Here is a 19,085-nt window from a genome sequence, read left to right on the forward strand (position 1 = left end):
TTGGCAATAGTGTTGTGCAGTGTGCTGGAAATGTCTCCTGTTAAATTCCATTGCAACCTTTTGACAGCTTCCAGATCAGACCATGAGAATGATTTTTATATGCTGCTCTTTAGGCAAATGCCAGGTACCTTTTGAAAAAGGATACCAAAAAAAAAAAAACAGAAAAAAGAAACATCATTCCTTATGTATGGAGACCTTTGAATTGCCCTGTAGTTTAATTTCATCATATAAATCACTACCACTTATATTACAAATTTCACTATCTCTTAAAGCAATATCTTGTACAGAATCAAATGGGGAAGAAAAGAAAAAACTGCTATACTTCATCAGCAAATACAAACTTGAAAGGCTATTTTGGGAATCAGCAGAAGATTTAAAAAACTAACCCAATCAAAACAAAAACAGCTGTATTAAACTTCAAAGATTTCGGAAACATTAATTCTTAAACCTTGCACCTAACAGCCAATTCTAGCTGACAACTGCCATAGAGGATACCTCCTTAATGACTAGGCTTCTAGTCTGACATCTTCACTTTGTGTGTGTTTGTTTTTGTATGTTATTAGATTTTCATATTTTATTCCAGAAAATGTGTGTGTGATGACAAATTATTGAAACTATTAAACTTGTTTATTTATTTATTTTTTTGCACTTTGTTCATCCCAGAATATTTGTATTTCATATTCTTACCAAAGTTTTCCCATGATTACTTAGTTACTTTTACATACAAACATAACTTAGCTCTTACATCCCCCCCTCCCTGCCTGTACTCTCTTGGGGCATCTGCTGACTGGGGGGGGGGGGTGAATTTCATTGCCCAGCGTACTCTCACTTTCTCACTTATTAGGAATCTTAAATGGCTTGAAAATTTATGCTTAGCTTCTAAAGCACAGTTCCTGAATGATGTAAAAATGTAACTAAAATAAATTTTAAAACGATAATCGATTAAAATGGGCTATAGTTGTAACACACACACAAACTTGTGTGCTTATTCTTCTGTGAGACATGAGGGAAAAAAACTCGCACATTCTGAACATTTATTACATGATAATTTCCAGTTCTTAAACTTAGTATCTTAAATCACTAAATTGTGTAACTTATGTAAATTATATAACAATTAAAAAAAAAAAAAAAAGCTTTCAGTTCTATTATAAATTGTTGAGAGTAAAAATGTTCAAAATCATCATAAAAACTCAATAAAATAACATTGTTGGGACTGCACAGGCATTAATGGATTTTCTTAATCCAGAATGGTTCCAAAACATTGGTGATGGACAGGAATAGTGATGTATGACCTGGTAGCAACTAATAAAACAGTTGAAAAACATTTAGGTTACATTTTTAGAATCAGTATAAAAAAATTATATCTTCTGGGGAAATAAACTGCAATAATTCTTTCTGAACTCTTTAAGCTTTCCATCTTTTTTTGCACTATATCATCATTCGGTATGAAATAAGTTGATTTGTACCTATAGTATATATCTATTTTAGTTACTGTGTTGTGATTAGTTGGTTACTTTGCAGTATGCCTGAGCACTTTCTAGAGATGAAATAATGCCTGGCCTATCCTCTTATCGGTAATTTTCCATTATTAAAAAACATTATGAATCAAGTGTTTGTAACAACAGCACATCCCCAACAGGCTGAATAAGTGTGTGTGTGAGCAGGGAGTATTTATATCAAATGTTTTTTTTGTATATTTTTACCACTTCACCATTTTATTATACCTATACCAATGTATGCGCAGTGCTTAAACAGATTCTGCAATTCTCCTACACACTGGTGAATAAACATTCTCAACTATCTATGATATCCTGACTAAATTATCTCAGGTAGTTCATCAGTCATTGCAAGCACATTGTTATTGTCATATACACACTGTGATCACATATTTTTGCAGCATGACTAAAAAGAACTTCTCGTAACTACAAAAAGCCTACAGATACTGGACGATATCTACATTATTCTTCAGACCATCATAGGTCACATAAACATAGCATCATCCACATATTGGGAAATAGAGTCTGCAAATTTGTCTCAGACGAAGACGAGGTTCAGACGGAACTGTCTCAAATTGTTACAACACTATCTCAAAATGGATATTCTCTAAACATTATCAACAAATTCCTGTATAAAGATAACCACCGACAACAAGAAACAGTCTCCCAGCAGATTTCAACGGTTGTCATCCCCTTTATGGGTTTGGTTTCCACCAATATAGCGAGATTGTTAAAAGCTCATAATGTCAGAGTTGTATTTAAGCCAACCATTAGCATTAGATAGGTGTTAAGATCTCCTAAGGATAGTGTTCCATTTTACAAATATCCAGGTGTGTATAATATTACATGTACATGTGGCCTCTCCTACATTGGACAAACTTCAAGAAGCCTCAAAATCAGACAGAAAGAACATGTTGGAGATGTCATTCATAACAGGACGATCACCTCTGGTTTAGCGCATCACTTTTCAACTTCTAACCATTCTATAGGCTGGGAAAATAGTTCTATGCCCTACATAGACGATGATTTCAGACACCGATTATTCAAAGAAGCAACAGTAGTCCTACAAACAGGCAGCAACCTAAACAGAAATCAAGGTGCCATATTGAATGAGACTTGGAAAAATTTAATCAATTTAATCAATTCACTCAGTTTAACGGAACTACTGTACGCCAACAATCACATAACGCGTGTTCAGGACATGGACTAAAGATTCACAATACATGCTGACATTGCATTGTCATGCAAACGTATCAACTTAGCTACCTTATAGTTACTAACGGTTTTGTATTCTTTATACTTTGTGCATTTATCATTTTTGTGTTTACCGTTCAAGCTTTGAAAAAGCTAGACATTTGCTAGCGAAACTGGTAGGCATTATTATATAAACATATAGATAGTAATTAAAAAAACCTATGGTCACATAAACAATAATAAGTCTTAAATAATAAGTCTTATATTTTAAAAAGAACTTCATCAGTTTTTACGTATCCTAATAACATCAACAGAAAAATACGTTTAGAACTAAAGAGAAACAATATGCTACCAAGCATGTTAGACATATTAATAGAAAAGTTGTCTAATAGCAATCCTTTTTTCTTCTAATAGAAATATTAAATAGTATATCATTTTTATCAGCATATGTGCAGCCTGCTCATAATGAATGTTGCCAAAGTTACTTGTTCCATCACTATTCGCCAGAGAAATATTTTTTAAAAGCAGAGCAAAAATGTATAATCATTAAATTTATTCCGAAAAAAAAAAAAAAGGAAATAAACATTGTCATTCAGTTACTTGGCATTAGATATAATAAGAACAAACTAGTTCTAAGCTGTAACAAAAATTACTAGTGGCTGAGCACCACTCTTCTGTAATTTTAATAATCACAGAATTTTTTAATTTTGCTTTATACAGCTGCTGAACTGAGTAAAAGAAACTTTCACTTTACTGAATCATGCTGTAGTTGCTGGGTAAAATGAAATGCATACTATGTAACTAAAGCTCTACATCTTGAAATGTTTTAAATGTCAGAACTAACTCTAGCTTGTACTGAGTATTCATTTTTGTGATGAGAATATTAAAGTCACAAAGAGAAATTAAAAGAAACATCTTTAAAGGACTGAGCAATAAATGCTAACTTGTTGGAAGTTTTTCCACTTGCCTATATTATAAATTATTATACTTCAGGTGCAAACTTTGTTTGCTTACATTAGGATAAAGTACTAAACCAAGTATATAATTTCTTGGTATCTTTAATTTATAGTATAACTAAGTGGGAAAAACTTCCAACAACTATCTCTAATCCAGAGTACATCATGAAAATTATGGAAACAACTACAGTGTTAGAGTAAAACTTTAGTTTAATATAAACCAAGATATGACTTCGGCATTACTCTTCAACTTTAGTATCACCTCTGGGTCTGGCTCCCATTGATGAGACCTCAATAAAGGTTAAAACCAGTCTGGGTAGTGACCCTTTCTATAATGCATAGCATTATACATTCCCATAAGGATGTGTGCTTTGCATTATGGGATATTAAGGCAAGAAGTGATGTGAAGTCATTAGCTTCTTTATGAGTTGCCCACTCCTGAAAATACTTCAGGTGCAAACTTTGTTTGCTTACACTTAGATAAAGTATTAAACCAACTAAATAATTTCTTGGTACCTTTAATTATATATATATATATATATATTAATAGTGGCACATATATGCTTTTTGTATCAGTTTGTTATGCTAGAAGGCAGATTGAAATCTCTAGTTTCCTCAGTGGACCCTACTTAATCAGAATTAAAATAACTTTGATGCATCTCAGAAATGCTGGTAATTTACTCTCTCTCTCTATATATATATATGTGTGTGTATTTGCAATTCATGAATCATGTACTCATTTAGTGGCAAAAAATGTTAAGGACATATCTCATCTGTATGATATCTTTCATCTTGTGAACTGTTTCTGCAATTGCCAGATCACTAAAATTTATTGTACAAATGTTTTTCAGTCATTTAAACTTCACTGTTTGTTAGTTAACCACCTTGTACTTTATAAAATCCCCAAACTCATATAATTGATTACGTGCAACTTAAGGAAATGCAGTCCTAGTGTCAGTAAATAGCACATTATACTATCCAAATGACTGTAGATGTGGATTACTTAATATTTCATTCTATTAATTCAAGCAGAAATCATAAATATAAATGAACTGTTATTTATCTACCATTAAAAAATTGGTTCATTAGTTAGTTCAGAGAAACTCAGATTAATTAACTGTACTGCTAATTCAGGGGGAAAGATTGCTGAATACGTTTTTTACAATTACAATGTTGAATAAGACATGCAAAACTCAGTACCTCAAAGAACTGAGTTAATACTTTTGCACTACAATAGGAACAGTAAATTTTTTTTTGTAATTTGTACACTCAATATATTAAACTTTAGCTCAAGAACATTTCTGAGTTCATAGTAATGAAGGAATAAAATTCATTAATGGTGTGATGGCCAATACCACAGAACTTACCTATTCGTGTGATTCACCACAAGAATCAGTTTGTAAAAAAGATGCGACTTTTGTCACCATGAGAGTAACTAAATGGCATGCATACATACAGTTTTTGTGTTCTCAGTTGTGCAAAACTGCTTCCTGAAAAAAAAAAAAAAAAAACTCAATCCTGAGGCAGTTTTCAATTCCGTAGTACTATGAGATAACATTAAAACAAGGAACATAGAGGTTCTTTGCAGAAGTGAGATAATTTTAGACAGTTATTTCTATTTTAATTTGGCCAGTAGATCCATGCTTCTCTTTAAATAATATTTCCATTTGAAAGCTGCTCTTAGTACTTGTATTTCTTATTCAAGTAGGCTGTATGGCTAGGTTGGACAGAAGCCATAATTTGTTCGGTGTGATGAATGGTTATTGATGTTTCTTTTTATATAACTGCAGTCTGTTCAAAGTAAAGAGAAAATACAAGCAGGAAGTCTAGCAAACAACATTTAAGGAATAAGGATCCAGTGTAATCTTGTATGCTGTATTTCTGATCTTTTATTCCATAATTAAGTTATACTTTTATTCTTTCTCTTTCTTTTTTAGTTATTAAATATATTGTTACTGTTTTTGTAACATTAACAAACTTAATGTAAAGATTTTTATAAATAACTGAAAGAAATGACTGAAATTTAAATTATAAAAACTGACTTATTAGTGAACTGTTCTTGCATTCCTACTTGGAAAATATTTTTGCAATTGTCTAGGAATACCTAGGAATACACAAGTTAAAATTCGCTGTGTCTGACACGAATTATATAGTATACTCTGCAGTACCAGATGAGATGGTGTTAGATCATACTATTCACAAATTGTTATACAAATATTACACAAATGTACAGTAACCAAGGTTTACGAATTTAGTAAAGGAAATGATAAAATGAACTTGAGTACATATCTAAAAAGTTCACCATTGCAATTTGTATGCAAACCACTGTTTGGATTGATAGAATATAAACTACAATCATGAAGTCTAAGGATAAAAACAAGAGACACCCTCAATGTTTTTTTTTTTTTATACTTTGAGAGTTGTTTGAAGTGTACCGACTCATGACTCATTCCAAAGAAAATTTAGTGATTAACAGAATAGTATTTTACTCTAATTCCTAAATATGCATGTCATTTGTGATTGAACTTAGTCAGTTGAGCAAGAGTGCCAAAGAACATTTTTCTTTTGTTGTTGTAGATATAAATTGTAGTTTTGTTTTTTTGTATATATAAATTATAGCAGGCATATTTTTATACATCTATAACTTACATTTGCAGATCATACCGATACTATTCATAAATGAAATTTTGCCTTAATTGCAATTTGCAAAAGACGGTAAGTTCATTATAATGGGATTCTGATGGCAGCTTCTGTGTTTTAGAGATTATTTTTGTTATATTTGATACTTTTCACATATGTAAAAATTTTTGCACATAATATGAAAAGCATAAGTAAAAATGGATGAATAATTTTTAGAACATTTCTCACCTCATAAATGCTATGCAGTGAATTAAAAAGTCAGACTATAAAGGCTATTTTCTAATACAAAACACTGCTCCATATTTGTAAGTTTTTTAAAAACCTGGCTTATAAATGATTATCTTTCTGAGGACTGTAATATTGTACCTCATTTGTTAAATATTTATAAAGCTCTTATTTGTATACAGTGATTATGTTCATTAAAATGTTCTTATGCCTTTAATTGTATATATTGCATAAACAAATCTTTAATATTACATTTTTGAATATGAAAATACACTATTACTCTCACTAAATTTATGCATAAATAGACCATTTACTCTCTTTATTATCTATTATATTGGAAAGGAATTTTAGATAAGCTTGTTTCTAGTGTAGATAACTGAAGAATATTTATGGTAAGTAGTAGGTGGAAGGCATTGTGGAAAGTATGACTCACCGTAAGTTTTTCAACATCTAATTCAGGTATAATTGAGTAGTTATGACTATTTCTGTCTCATGATGCAGGTATCCATGGGCATGGAAATAGTGTCCTCAGATATACATATATCTGCATAACCCCTTGCTCTTTAAACATCAGACAGTGTTTATAATAGATAAAACATTTCATCACTTGTAACGTTGTTGAAAGGCTTATACGCTGGTTAAACATGTTAACTAATAATTAAGGAATTGACAGCGTACACTTGAAATATAAATTAAAAACAAATTTAATAAATACTTTCCGATATTTTGGCAACGTCACGTTGCCATCTTCTTGGGAACTTAAAATGAAGAACAGGTGCATGCAAGTGCTACATAACAGCAAATGAGAAACGAAGCGAGGAAGCTACCGTTTTCCTAAAGTCCTGATGGTGCCCCCTGCTGGGCTATATTGATAGTTATTGGCCTTTGGGCTGAAGTTCTTCTGATATATGTTTCCCAAATTTGGGGCAGTCTTATGCACCCAAATTTGTTGAGGTTTGGCATGTTCTTAAGGGCTGAGGGCTGATTCCATGAATAGCCTTTCATATTTGAACTTGCTATGTGTGGCTCTTTCTTCCACCTTATTCTGGCGGGTATCCAGAGTATGGTCTGCAAGCCCAGAGTGGCTGTACTGGTGAAATCGGATGTAGTCCTTGTGTTTTGAGATTCTGATATTTGCTGTCCTGCCTGTTTGGCCAAAGTAGGATAATTTACAGCTGCAAGGACCTGGTGTACACCAGGTAGGTCTAGGGGAAGTGGTTGGTCTTTAGTGGAGCGGATAAGGGATGCCAATTTTCTATATGGTCTGTAACAGGTGGTTAAGTCATGTTTTTTTAGGATTTTGTTGATTTTTTCCGAGGTGCCTCAGATGTAGGGGATGGTGATGGATGTAGAGTAATCTTTTTTGTGAAGGAGGTGGGTTGTGGATAACTGGTTTAAGTATTTTTTGGATTTTTTTGAGGGGGTAGCCATTGGCTGAGAAAGTGAAGGATGTGATTTAGTTCAGTGGTTAGGGCTTGATCATTTGAACAGATAAGTTTTGCCCTGTTGAATAGTGTCTTAATAACTCCATATTGTTGTGAGGTCGGGGGGGGGGGGGGGGGGGGAATTGTTAGTGAATGTATCTGCCTGTATGGGTGGGTTTCTATAAACTGAGAAAATATAGGTTCCATCAGGTTGGCAGGTGACTAGTGTGTCTAGGAAGGGGAGGCTATTGTTTTTCTCTTTTTCTAGGGTGAACTTGATCCTAGGTCCTACTTTGGCCAAACAGGCAGGACAGCAACAAATATCAGAATCTCAGAACACAAGGACTACATCTGATTTCACCAGTACAGCCACTGGGCTTGCAGCCCATGCTCTGGATACCCGCCACAGTAATACACCGCAGCAAGTTCAAATATGAAAGACTATTCATGGAATCGGCCTCAGCCCTAAGGAACATGCTAAACCTCAACAAATTTGGGTGCATAAGACTGCCCCAAATTTGGGAAACATATGTCAGAAGAACTTCAGCCCCAATAACTATCAATATAGCCTGCCAGGGGGCACCATCAGGACTTTAGGAAAACGGTAGCTTCCTCGCTTCGTTTCTTATTTACTGTTATGTAGCACTTGCGTGCACCTGTTCTTTATTTTAAGTTCCCAAGAAGGTGGCAACGTGATGTTGCCGAAATATCGGAAAGTATTTATTAAATTTGTTTTTAATTTATATTTCTAGTGTATGCTGTCAATTCCTTAATTATTAGTTATCACTTGTAATGTTGACGTGTTGCCTAATGCTCAAAGTGTTGTGAAGGAATAAAGAAAAAAGTTGCTTGTTACTAACTGTAATATGACTGGTACTTTTAAGTACTTACTTTTTGCCACTAATCAATTCATGCTACCCTTTTCTCTCTCTCTCAACTTCATAACACTATCATTCACTGTTAGTTGTGGAAAGATGTCATTAGTTGATAAACTAATGACAGAATTAAGTGTGCCTTGAGAGTATTTCATACTGATTAGAACCAAAGTGAATTAAACTATGGTGCTGTGCTGTTAACCCTGTTTTATGACAGGATAGTAATAAGAAGACCCTAAACAATTGAAAGGAACACAAAATAGTACTTCACCATAAACATGGTGCAAAGAGGTTTTAAGTTATTGGTCAGTTGTGGATAAAATATTTAAGATGTTGGTTAGGACTGGAATACAAGATTGGATACGTAGGATCAAGATTATCTGAAGGGTAGCATGAGTTTGCAAAAGGTAGGTTTTGTTTTAGTGATTGAATTTTGTGATAAAGTACCATGTATAATGAGACTCATATACAGTGATATTCTTGAATTTCACAAAGGCTAATAGGCTGTTGCATGGTAAATTAGTTCTACTCTTAAGAGGTAGGTAGTGATGAATAAGACTAGTGAGATGGATAGGATAGGATATTAGGTACCACAATGTGCATATGGTTGTGGAATAATACATTGTCCAGCTATCTGAAGCGTATAGGTAAGCTTCATAATGTCTCACCTTGCAGTGAAATTCATCTATCACCCTTACTTATATTTGCAAAAATCTCTGTCCATGGTGCAATTTTAACTTGCAGCCCATTGATTGAAACCAAAACTGCCAGTTTGGCCAATCAAGTTTAAGTTGTTTTGAATTAAAATTTATTTAATACAGACAAAAATACTATATTAAAGGTTTATAAAGGGGAATAATAAAGCCACATCTGGATTATTGTGCACAGACCTGAAATTCTATGGGGATGAAGTGGTGGAGAGGATTGAGAAGTGAGTGACAGGTCTGTGGGCTTCAAAAACTAGCTAATAGCAAAAAAAGGAGACATGATAAAAGAATGAGTTATTCCTGATACCTCCAAGGAGTCCGAAGACTCATCGCGGGAGGACACCTACAATTTCAACCACTACACCGAACCTCTACTACAAATCAACGCCATCTACTGCCCAACTCCACCAGTATTTTTTGTCTGAAGGGCCGATTTGTCTGTATGCGGGAGAAAAAACCCTGCTATCTCCGTACAAGATCGGCTAACTCACCTTCGATTGAAATCGTCCAGATAAAGATTCCTCCCGTCGCGACGAGAATCGAACTTAGGCCTATTCCAATCAAAGGGCGCAATGTACCGTCGTTCTTCCAATTACGCTACGGAGGCGCTTATTCAAGGGGTTTTTGTTAGATTGACACTGAGGACTTTTCAGTACATAGCAGGAAGGGAGATATGAAGGATCACCCATGGAAGTATGTGATTAGAAAGGGTATTTAGGACTGGATTTTTTGCTTGGAGGATGGTGAGTGGTTTGCCAGAGTTTGTGATTGCTTCATCAGTGAATGAGTTTAAGGAGAGTATAGTGTGAATAATGGGGCTCTCGTAATGAGTCTTCAGATCTGTATAATAATTGGCCAAGCTGGCAAACCGATGGATTGTGAGTTAGCCTCAACAGCTAGCTTTCTCTCACAATTAGATTTGTCTTTTCTTACCATGCATGCAACCTTTCTTACCCATGCTTGTACTGCTCATTCGCATGCTGATCACTTTTTTCTTTATACTTGTGCCACAACTTTTTTATTTGTCTGCAACTCCTGTTTAATGATGGTATTCATCCATTTAACTCCTACCTAATGTATCCTTCTGACTCTGGCACTATCATCTCTCACCTCCATATTCTTATGCCATGGCACTGCTGAAAGCTGACTTCTCAGCTTATCATAATCACCTGCTTTGTAATTCCACATATATTTCTTCTTAATAGAAATTCTATTTGGCTGGCATTCTCCCATGTCAAGACTGGTGATCACTTTCCCCAAACAAAGGCAGCGTAGCTGGATTCTTTACTGTTAAGTTCTCATGTTCTGGCCATTGCATGGTGTCTCAAGTATTAGTAGCTGTGTAAATTCCACCTTCCCTCTCTATGACCATACCACTAATGTTAAAATCCCCCATAATATTTTGGAAATTTTTTCCATTGGTTAAACTATAATATAATAAATTTAGCTTAATCCTTTATCCAAGTTTAAGCAAACAAAGTTTGCACCTGAAGTATCTTCAGGACTGAGGCAACTTGTGGTAAAGGTGGACCAAGCTCTCATCACTTGTCTTAGTATCTCCCATAATGCAAAACACATCTCCTTGTGGATATGTATAATGCTATGCATTAAGGGAAGAGCCACTACCCAGACCGGTTTAGATTTTTATTGAGGTCTCGTCAGTGGGAGCCAAACACAGAAATGGTCATACTATGTATCACACTGCAGAGCATTATACATGTCTGCTTTGCATAATGGGAGATATTAAGACAAGTGATGAGAGCTTAGTCCACCTTTACTATGAGTTGCCTCAGTCCTGAAGATATTTCAGGTGTAAACTTTGTTTGCTTACACTTGGATAAAGGATTAAACTAAATTTATTATCCCCCATAATCATCCATTTAACTCCTACCTGATTTATCCTTCTGACTCAGGCACAATCATCTCTCATGAATGAGTTTGAAGGACGAAGTGAACTGTATGGGAGTGATGGACTGCATTTGAGTGGTTATGGTGTGAGTCACTTGGAGAGACTACTGCTGGAAGGTAGAGAGAATAAATCAGATCAAGTGGGAAATGATGTGGAAGAGTGGGAGAGATTGAAGAGGTGGTTATGAATAGGGAAGTGAGTGGCATGAGTATAGAAAATGAGAGAATGGGCGTGCAAGACGAACAGGGAAACGGGGAGACTCAGGGTGGACAGGGGGTACACAGCGTGAGAAAGGTGGATGCTCCAAAAGGATGTGAGAGCAAGTTTGGACAGGAAAGTAATGGGATGACCTGGAATCAAGAGGAAACAGTTGGAATTGAAGAGGGTTTTAAAATGAATAAGCAGAAAGGGAAATGGCCCCAGTCGAGCATGGAGAGAGATCACATCGAATGAGTGGTATCAGTGGAACTAGCTGTAGATCCAGAAATGAGTTGTGTTGTATACAAATGCTAGAAGTATAAGAAACAAGGCAAATGAAATGGTTGCACTAATTGCATCTGTTCACCCAAAGATTGTTGGAATAAGTGAGACATGGTTGGAAGAGGACGACATCCTGACAGGAATAGAGATGGAAGGGTATGATGTGTTTTGTGAGGATAGAAGGGGTAAAAAAAAGGGGGAGTGCTATTGATGATAGAGAAAGAGTTATGTTCATACAAAGTAGAGATGCAAGAGGGAAATAGTGCCAGTGGCTATGAGGCAGTATGGTGTGAGATAGAGGTGAATGGCATCAAATACTTGGTTGGATGATGGTGATAATGTAATGTATGATCAAATTAGCCAAGCAAATAAGAAAAGAGTGATCATTATGGGCAATTTTAATTATGGCAATATAGACAGGAATGATGAGATAGCAACTGGAAGTAAAGAAAATGAGTTTCTTGAGTTTTTGAGGGATAACTACCTTAGATAGTATGTAACAGAGGGCACACGAGGATTGAGACTCTTGGATTTGGTCATCTCATCAGAGGATGTAATTATAAATGAGGCGTCAAATCATCCACCAAATGGTGAGAGTGACCATCAGGTGATTACCTGGGTGGTTGCCAACAGTGTGAGGACTTCTGTGAGAAAAGGGTATATGTGGAACTACAAGGAGGGGTGATTATGAAGAGCTCAGGAGACGGCTTGCAGGTGTAGCATGGAATGAGGAGCTAGCTGGAAAAGAGATCAATGCAGCTTGGGGAATTTTCAAAAACTATCTAGTAGATGTAATGTCTAAATGTATTTAAAGGGTGAAAAGGTTAAATAAGGGAGGTGTGAGATGAATGAATAAAGAGATTAAGCATGCGATACAGAGAAAAAGGGCATTGTGGAGGCAGCATAAGAGAAGTGGAAATAACCAATTCCATGAGGTCTACAAAGACCAGGCAAGGAGGGTGACTTGGTTGGTTGGTCAGGGTAGCTAAAGAGAGGTATGAACAGCAGTTAGCTAATGAAGCCAAAAATAATCCTAAGGAGTTCTTTTGATATGTAGCCAGCAAAAGAAAGAATGATTATGGAAAGATGACATTGATTGGAGAAAATGGTGTAAAGACAGCTGTTGCAGAAGGTGTGGTGGAGATACTTAATGAGCAGTTCATAAAGGTCTTTCAGTCTTGTGAATGTGACTTCATGGAGAGCAGTTGATGATGGAGAAGAGAGACTGACTGTAAGTGAGCAAGAGGTGTATGAGGAGTTGAGTAAACTAGATGTTAATATGGGACTTGATAATATATCACCACGTATTCTCAAAGAATGTGCCAGGGAGTTGATGCTGGCCTTGACATATTTTTTTTATAAGTCTTACATTGGGTCTAGTTCCTAAAAGTGGAAGGAGGAGAAGATTGTGCCACTTCATAAAAGAAGTGATCGAACTCGAGCCTCAAACTATTGGCCTATCTGTGTTTTGGGTTGTGGTTAAGTTGCTGGAGAAGCTTGTGAGAACTAGGATCCAGAATTGGGTTGACAACAATGGTATTATCTTGGATGGACAGCATGGATTTGCTAAAGGGATGTCATGTTTTAGTAATCTACTTATTACAATAAAGTGACTGTTTCCTTGGAGAGAGGAGAAGGATACACAGTAATATACTTGGATTTTGCAAAGGCTTTTGATTAACTCATGATAAGTTGACAGTCAAACTAGAGCAGATGGGGTTGGATATTAGATTAATGCATTGGATTGGAAACTAGCTATCTGATAGGTATCAAGTTGTGTATGGGGAAGCGATATCCAGGAAAAGGAAAGTCACTAGTGGAGTGCCTCAGGGGTCTGTTTTAAGAACCCTCCCCTTTTGAGTCTTCAAAAATTGAGTCATCAGAATTCAAGGAGAACCGGCCTACCAGTGTGGAACACGGGTGGTTGGCTGCCGGGGGTAGCCCGCTAGTGTGTGTGTGTGTGTGTGTGTGTATATATATTCATTTTTCTAAATTAACTGACTTAAACCCGAGAATTATAACACAATGACATTTATTTGAAAAAAACGCAACATGTTTCGTCAAGAATGACTTCTTCAGGCGATAAGAACATAGAAAAGATAATAAAAGACACTTAAATTAACATTGACACACTCCAAAGCTATACAGTTACAAAGCCATAATATTCGACTGTAAATTACAGTTATCATGAGCTTGAACTACAGTCCGAGTTAATGTTCTATTGTTGTGCACCTGTGCATGTGTGGAATCACGCGATCTCCAGTATCTAATAATAGAGTTGAAAGAGTCAGCCAAATTATAGCTAAGATTATTATTCAAATGCAAAGGGTCTAAGGTGATTTCCCTTGACTCGACAATGCGGCGCTCTATTTCATCATGACAGATGTGTAGGTTTGAAGTCAATGTCCAATTTATTTCATGTTGGTGGCCTTCGTTGTTCGTGTTTATTGAAAGCAGGACATGGCCCGACAGAGCAGTTGCTCTGGTTCTCTTATAAGCAATATCTCTCTGATGTTCTTCTAGACGTAGTAAGATAGATTTCTCTGTCTGCCCATAGTAAGGCTTTCCGCATTCACAAGTGACCTTGTATACACCTGGGAATTGTAGAAGGTTGTGAGGTTGTTTATAGTTGTTGAAGCGTGATATTATTTTTGGCAGAGTCGAGAAGCACGTTTTTATGTTAAACTTCTTTAGAATTCTGCTCAGCTTTTTGGATAGTGTGCTGATATATGGCAAGACGATATGACCTTTGGAGTCGTCCTGTGTCTCTACGTTGTTACGTTGATGCCGGGATAATTGGTTGTTAATACTTTTTAGAGAGTAGCCATTGTTTTTAAATGTCCATTTAAGATTTTCAGTCCATTTTCATTTTTCAGTTCTTCATCTGACAGTACAGATCTTGCACGATTCGCTAGAGTTGATATAATACCCAACTTTTGCGCTGGATGGTGATGGGAGGACGCATGCAAATATCTGTCTGTGTGTGTTGGCTTTCTAAAAATAGAAACTTTAATTGATTCAGGCGTCTTGGTGAGTTTAACATCTAGGAAGCAGATGGAACTATTTTCTTCAATCTCCATAGTCAATTTTATATCTTGATGGCGGTTGTTTAAGTGGTCGAGAAATCTTATTATTATCTTTTCTATGTTCTTATCGCCTGAAGAAGTCATTCTTGATGAAACATGTTGCGTTTTTTTCAAATAAATGTCATTGTGTTATAATTCTCGGGTTTAAGTCAGTTAATTTAGAAAAATGAACATATCCCAACCCCGAGTTAATAGTACGTTTCATATATATATATATATATATATATAATATAAAAATAAATTCGCAGTGCTTAAGGGTCAAAGCTGTATAACTGGAAGGAGACCTTCACATAGATTTCTAAGAATTGCTGAGAACAACTGGGGCTTCTGACTTAATGTCTAGTCCTCACCTCATGGTGCACCCTGTTAGGTATCTACCTCGATACTGAACAAATGAGGATGGGCTGGCAATTTGGGATTTAGCTGATCAAATTGTATTCTTATTGGCTTAAACTACAATGTAAAATGATAGTACACCACGACTTGTCAGGATACCAGGGTTGAATAGTGAAAAGTCAGCTACTGGAACAAATCCCAGAACACATCCCAACTCAACATCAACAGTGTTCAAGATTGATACTATCAGATTAAGAAGCATCAGTGGGAAAGAAATGAAACTAGCCGAAAAATTGGATAAGTACCAGATCAACATAATAGGAGTGACTGAAACAAAGACAAAAACAGGTGAAATCTTTCTAAGCAAAAAATACAAAATGTTATATTCAGAGCAATAACAATTAGGGAAAAGAGCCAGTAGCTATAGTATTCAACATTAAATATGAGAATAATCTTCTTGAATGGCAGGCAGTATCAAGTAGAGTAATGTGGGCAAATATCAGAATAGGAAACTGGACAATGAGACTTATTTGTGCTTATGATCCCACTTGTAGGGTCTACCAAGTAAGAAATGGTGGGAATTTTTGTGGCATTAGAGAAGGCCTCAAAATAATCTCATTGAAAAAGTTGGTCCTTATTGGAGACCTAAATAGCAGAGTTGGAAATGATTACCAAACATAGAAATGTTTTGGAAAGAAATGGAGAAAAGTGCAAAGCTAATAATAATAATGGTAAATGCCTGCTGGATTTCTGTTCAGGACATGGATTAGTTATTAGTAACATTCCATGTTCCAACATAAAAATGTGCACAAATTCACATGGAGAGAAGATGCAAGAAATTACTGTTATAGTTGATTTTCCCTCTGGTTCAGGACAAGAGTATACAGAGGATTTGAAAGAGGAAGTGATCACTGTTTAGTTTGGAGCAGGTTAAAACTGAATTTCATATTGAAAAGAAGAGTGGATGAGAAGGTTTTAAAAGGAATCAAAGTTAAACAGCTTTCAGAAGTGAACTGTAGACTGAAATACGCAAATATCATTGAAGAAAAAATAAAAGAGTTTGATAATAAGAACTAAATCCCTTGGAGATTCAGTGGCAAATCCTGAAAAAACATTGATTCAGCCAGAGAGGCTTGGGGTGGTGTTGTAAGGATAGAAAAATCAGAACTCCATGGTAGACTCAGGAACTTAAAGATGCAGTGAAGGAAAGGAAGAAAGTATATTGAAAGTTCCTGGCAAGTAAGTTAGACTGTGCTGTTAGAGAATACAGAGAAAAATGTAAGAAAGCAAAACATTGTTTAAAATTGGTGAGCAAAAAAAAGGAAGACTTTGGTAAGAACATAGAAAATAAATATCAGGAAGTTTGCAAAATATTCTGGAAGCTATTGAAAAAGCTTCCAAATGGAGGAAGAAGTACTGTAAAAGAAATCAGAGATGATGAAGGTGACATGAAAACTGAAGATAAAGATATCCTAAAGTCTGGCGTAATCACTTGGAAGGACTGCTAAATGAAACAAGCAGTTTCAGCATAGTAGTAAAAAAACTCCCAGCAGGAATGCATCTATACTTGAAGTAGAAAAAGTCATCAAAAACATGTGGAAAGGCAGATGGAGTAGATGAAATTTGTCCAGAAATGCTGAAATATGTAGGTATAAAAGTTTTACAGCAGTGGCTGCATTGCTTAATCAGGATCAGAGGATCGAATTCCAGTTGGTAGAGCAAAGCTCTCATATTACCCATCTATAAAAATGAAAATAAAACAAAGTGAAAATTACTGAGGTATTTTTGTACTGAGTGTTGCTGGTAAGATTTATGCAAGTATACTTGAGAAATGGCCAAGAAAAATTGTGGAAGGGAAGTTTGGTGAAAAACAAGCTTGATTCAGGCCAAATAGAGGTTGTCAGGATCAGATTTTCACTTTAAGACAAATAGTTGAGAAATCTTGGTAATATAACAAGAATTTGTATTTAGGTTTTGTTGATCTGAGAAAGGTATATGACAAGGTGTCAAGAGGAAAACTCTTCAAAAGACTACAGTTTTATGGTGCAAAATGAGACATTATATCAAACAATACATAGTCTCTATTTAAGCTGTAAGTAAGCAGTTAGACTTGAAGATGGTTTGAATTAAAATCGGGTGTGCAATATGGGTGCACATTATCTCCACTGTTATTTATTTATCTATATGGATTACATTATGAAGGAAAGTGGTATTAAACCTGATTTCAAAATTGGTGATATTAATCTTAGTGCTTTACTTTAATGTAGATGATGTTATACTTCTGAATAAATCTGGTACAAGATTCCTGACTAAATAGAATAACTGTTTTAATAAATTTGATATGAAAATCAGCAATAAAAAGATAAAGACAATGAAAATAGGCTGAAACATTGAAAACCTCAACTGTATCCTGAATGGTGATCTATAGAACAAGTGAAACATTTCAACTCTTTCTTTAGGAACAATTTTTAGTGAAGATGCTAAATTAAATATAGAAATAGACAACAGAATTAGTAAAGCTGGTATGGTAGGAAGTCAGCTGAATAAATTTATATGGAATAAGAAAGAAATTAGTCAAAACATTAAATTAGATGTATACCAGACAAACAGTGTTCCAACCAATTTTACCTTATGAAGCGGGGTTAGAAATAAAACACTTGTTCAAAGACTGTAGATCTCTGATATGATAGTTCTAAGAAAGATAAGCATAGTGAACAGATGGCATTAATGGCAGTATCACATAAAAAAAAAAAAAAGAGGATATTAGGAAAGAACTTGCCATTGTTGGCATTCAGAAATGTGTTTAGTAGAGATAATCTCAGGTGGTATGGTCACTTCAACAGAATGGGGGAGAAAAGATTAGTAAAACAAATGTTTTTTCCTAATCTTTAAAGACCCAGAGGAAGACCAAGATATAAATGGATTGATATAGTAAAAAGTGCATAAAAGATAGAAACATAAGTTCTCGTAATATTATAATCTTGACAGATAACAGATTAATTTGGGAGAAAATTGTTGATCAGCAGTTAATAATGATGTAAATTTTTCATGTAGTAGTATAATACTATAATAATTATGCAGTACACCCCTGAGGTATACATATCAGGAATTTGATGATGATGAATCAATTTATAAGGTGTGTTTGTTTTTGCTATTTGTAAATAAATGAAAATAAATATCACAAAATAATTAAGGTAAAAAATTATTTTACTTTTAACAAAAATAACTGCATTTTTCCATGAACATGGGTATTGATTCTAGAAAAACTAATCAATACAATCACTTGGATCTTCAATAATGACATCTATAAAATATGCACTTAACGTGAACAGAATATATAAAAAACGTTTAAACATATTATGAGATGGAATGCATTTCACTGATTAACAAAGGGTACTTTAAAATACTTTTAAGTTATCAATATTTATACTATTAACTAAAATACACTCTTTCAATGGTTTTAATTATACGTAATGAAAAATGAAGCAACAATTGTCAGTTAGGTAATATTCTAACATGTGAGAAGAGATCAAGAAAATATCCTAATAATTAATTATTTTATATGCTTGTCCTTGTTGATGAAGAATTTCTCTTCCATCATCATTTATGTTAACATCAAGCTCTGTCAAGCGGTTATTAAGGGGTGTTACGTTAACATCTGGCCTGGGTGTACTCGTAGGTCTTAGCACAAAATCTAAATTAAAAAAAAGTTGAAAAAAATCTTAATTTGTGAATTTATTAAAGATAATTTTTATTT

The 19,085-nt window shown here is 34.9% G+C and overlaps 1 protein-coding gene across 1 annotated transcript in view; it reads right to left on the minus strand.

Moving 5' to 3' along the window:
* Positions 1-18,647: 18,647 nt before the first annotated feature.
* LOC150103936 (E3 ubiquitin-protein ligase CCNB1IP1-like) overlaps positions 18,648-19,085 on the minus strand; it is a 164,115-nt gene continuing 163,677 nt past the window's right edge. The window contains exon 9 of the mRNA XM_090397101.1: positions 18,648-19,022. Within this exon, the coding sequence (XP_090253227.1) occupies positions 18,871-19,022 (152 nt within the window). The 3' untranslated portion in view covers positions 18,648-18,870. The remainder of the gene's footprint in view (positions 19,023-19,085) is intronic.

The sequence above is a fragment of the Typopeltis vanoorti genome, chromosome 8 (genome assembly GCF_054136105.1).
Source record: "Typopeltis vanoorti isolate ZY-2024b chromosome 8, IOZ_Tvanoo_1.0, whole genome shotgun sequence".
NCBI classification, from domain to species: Eukaryota; Metazoa; Arthropoda; class Arachnida; order Uropygi; family Thelyphonidae; genus Typopeltis; species Typopeltis vanoorti.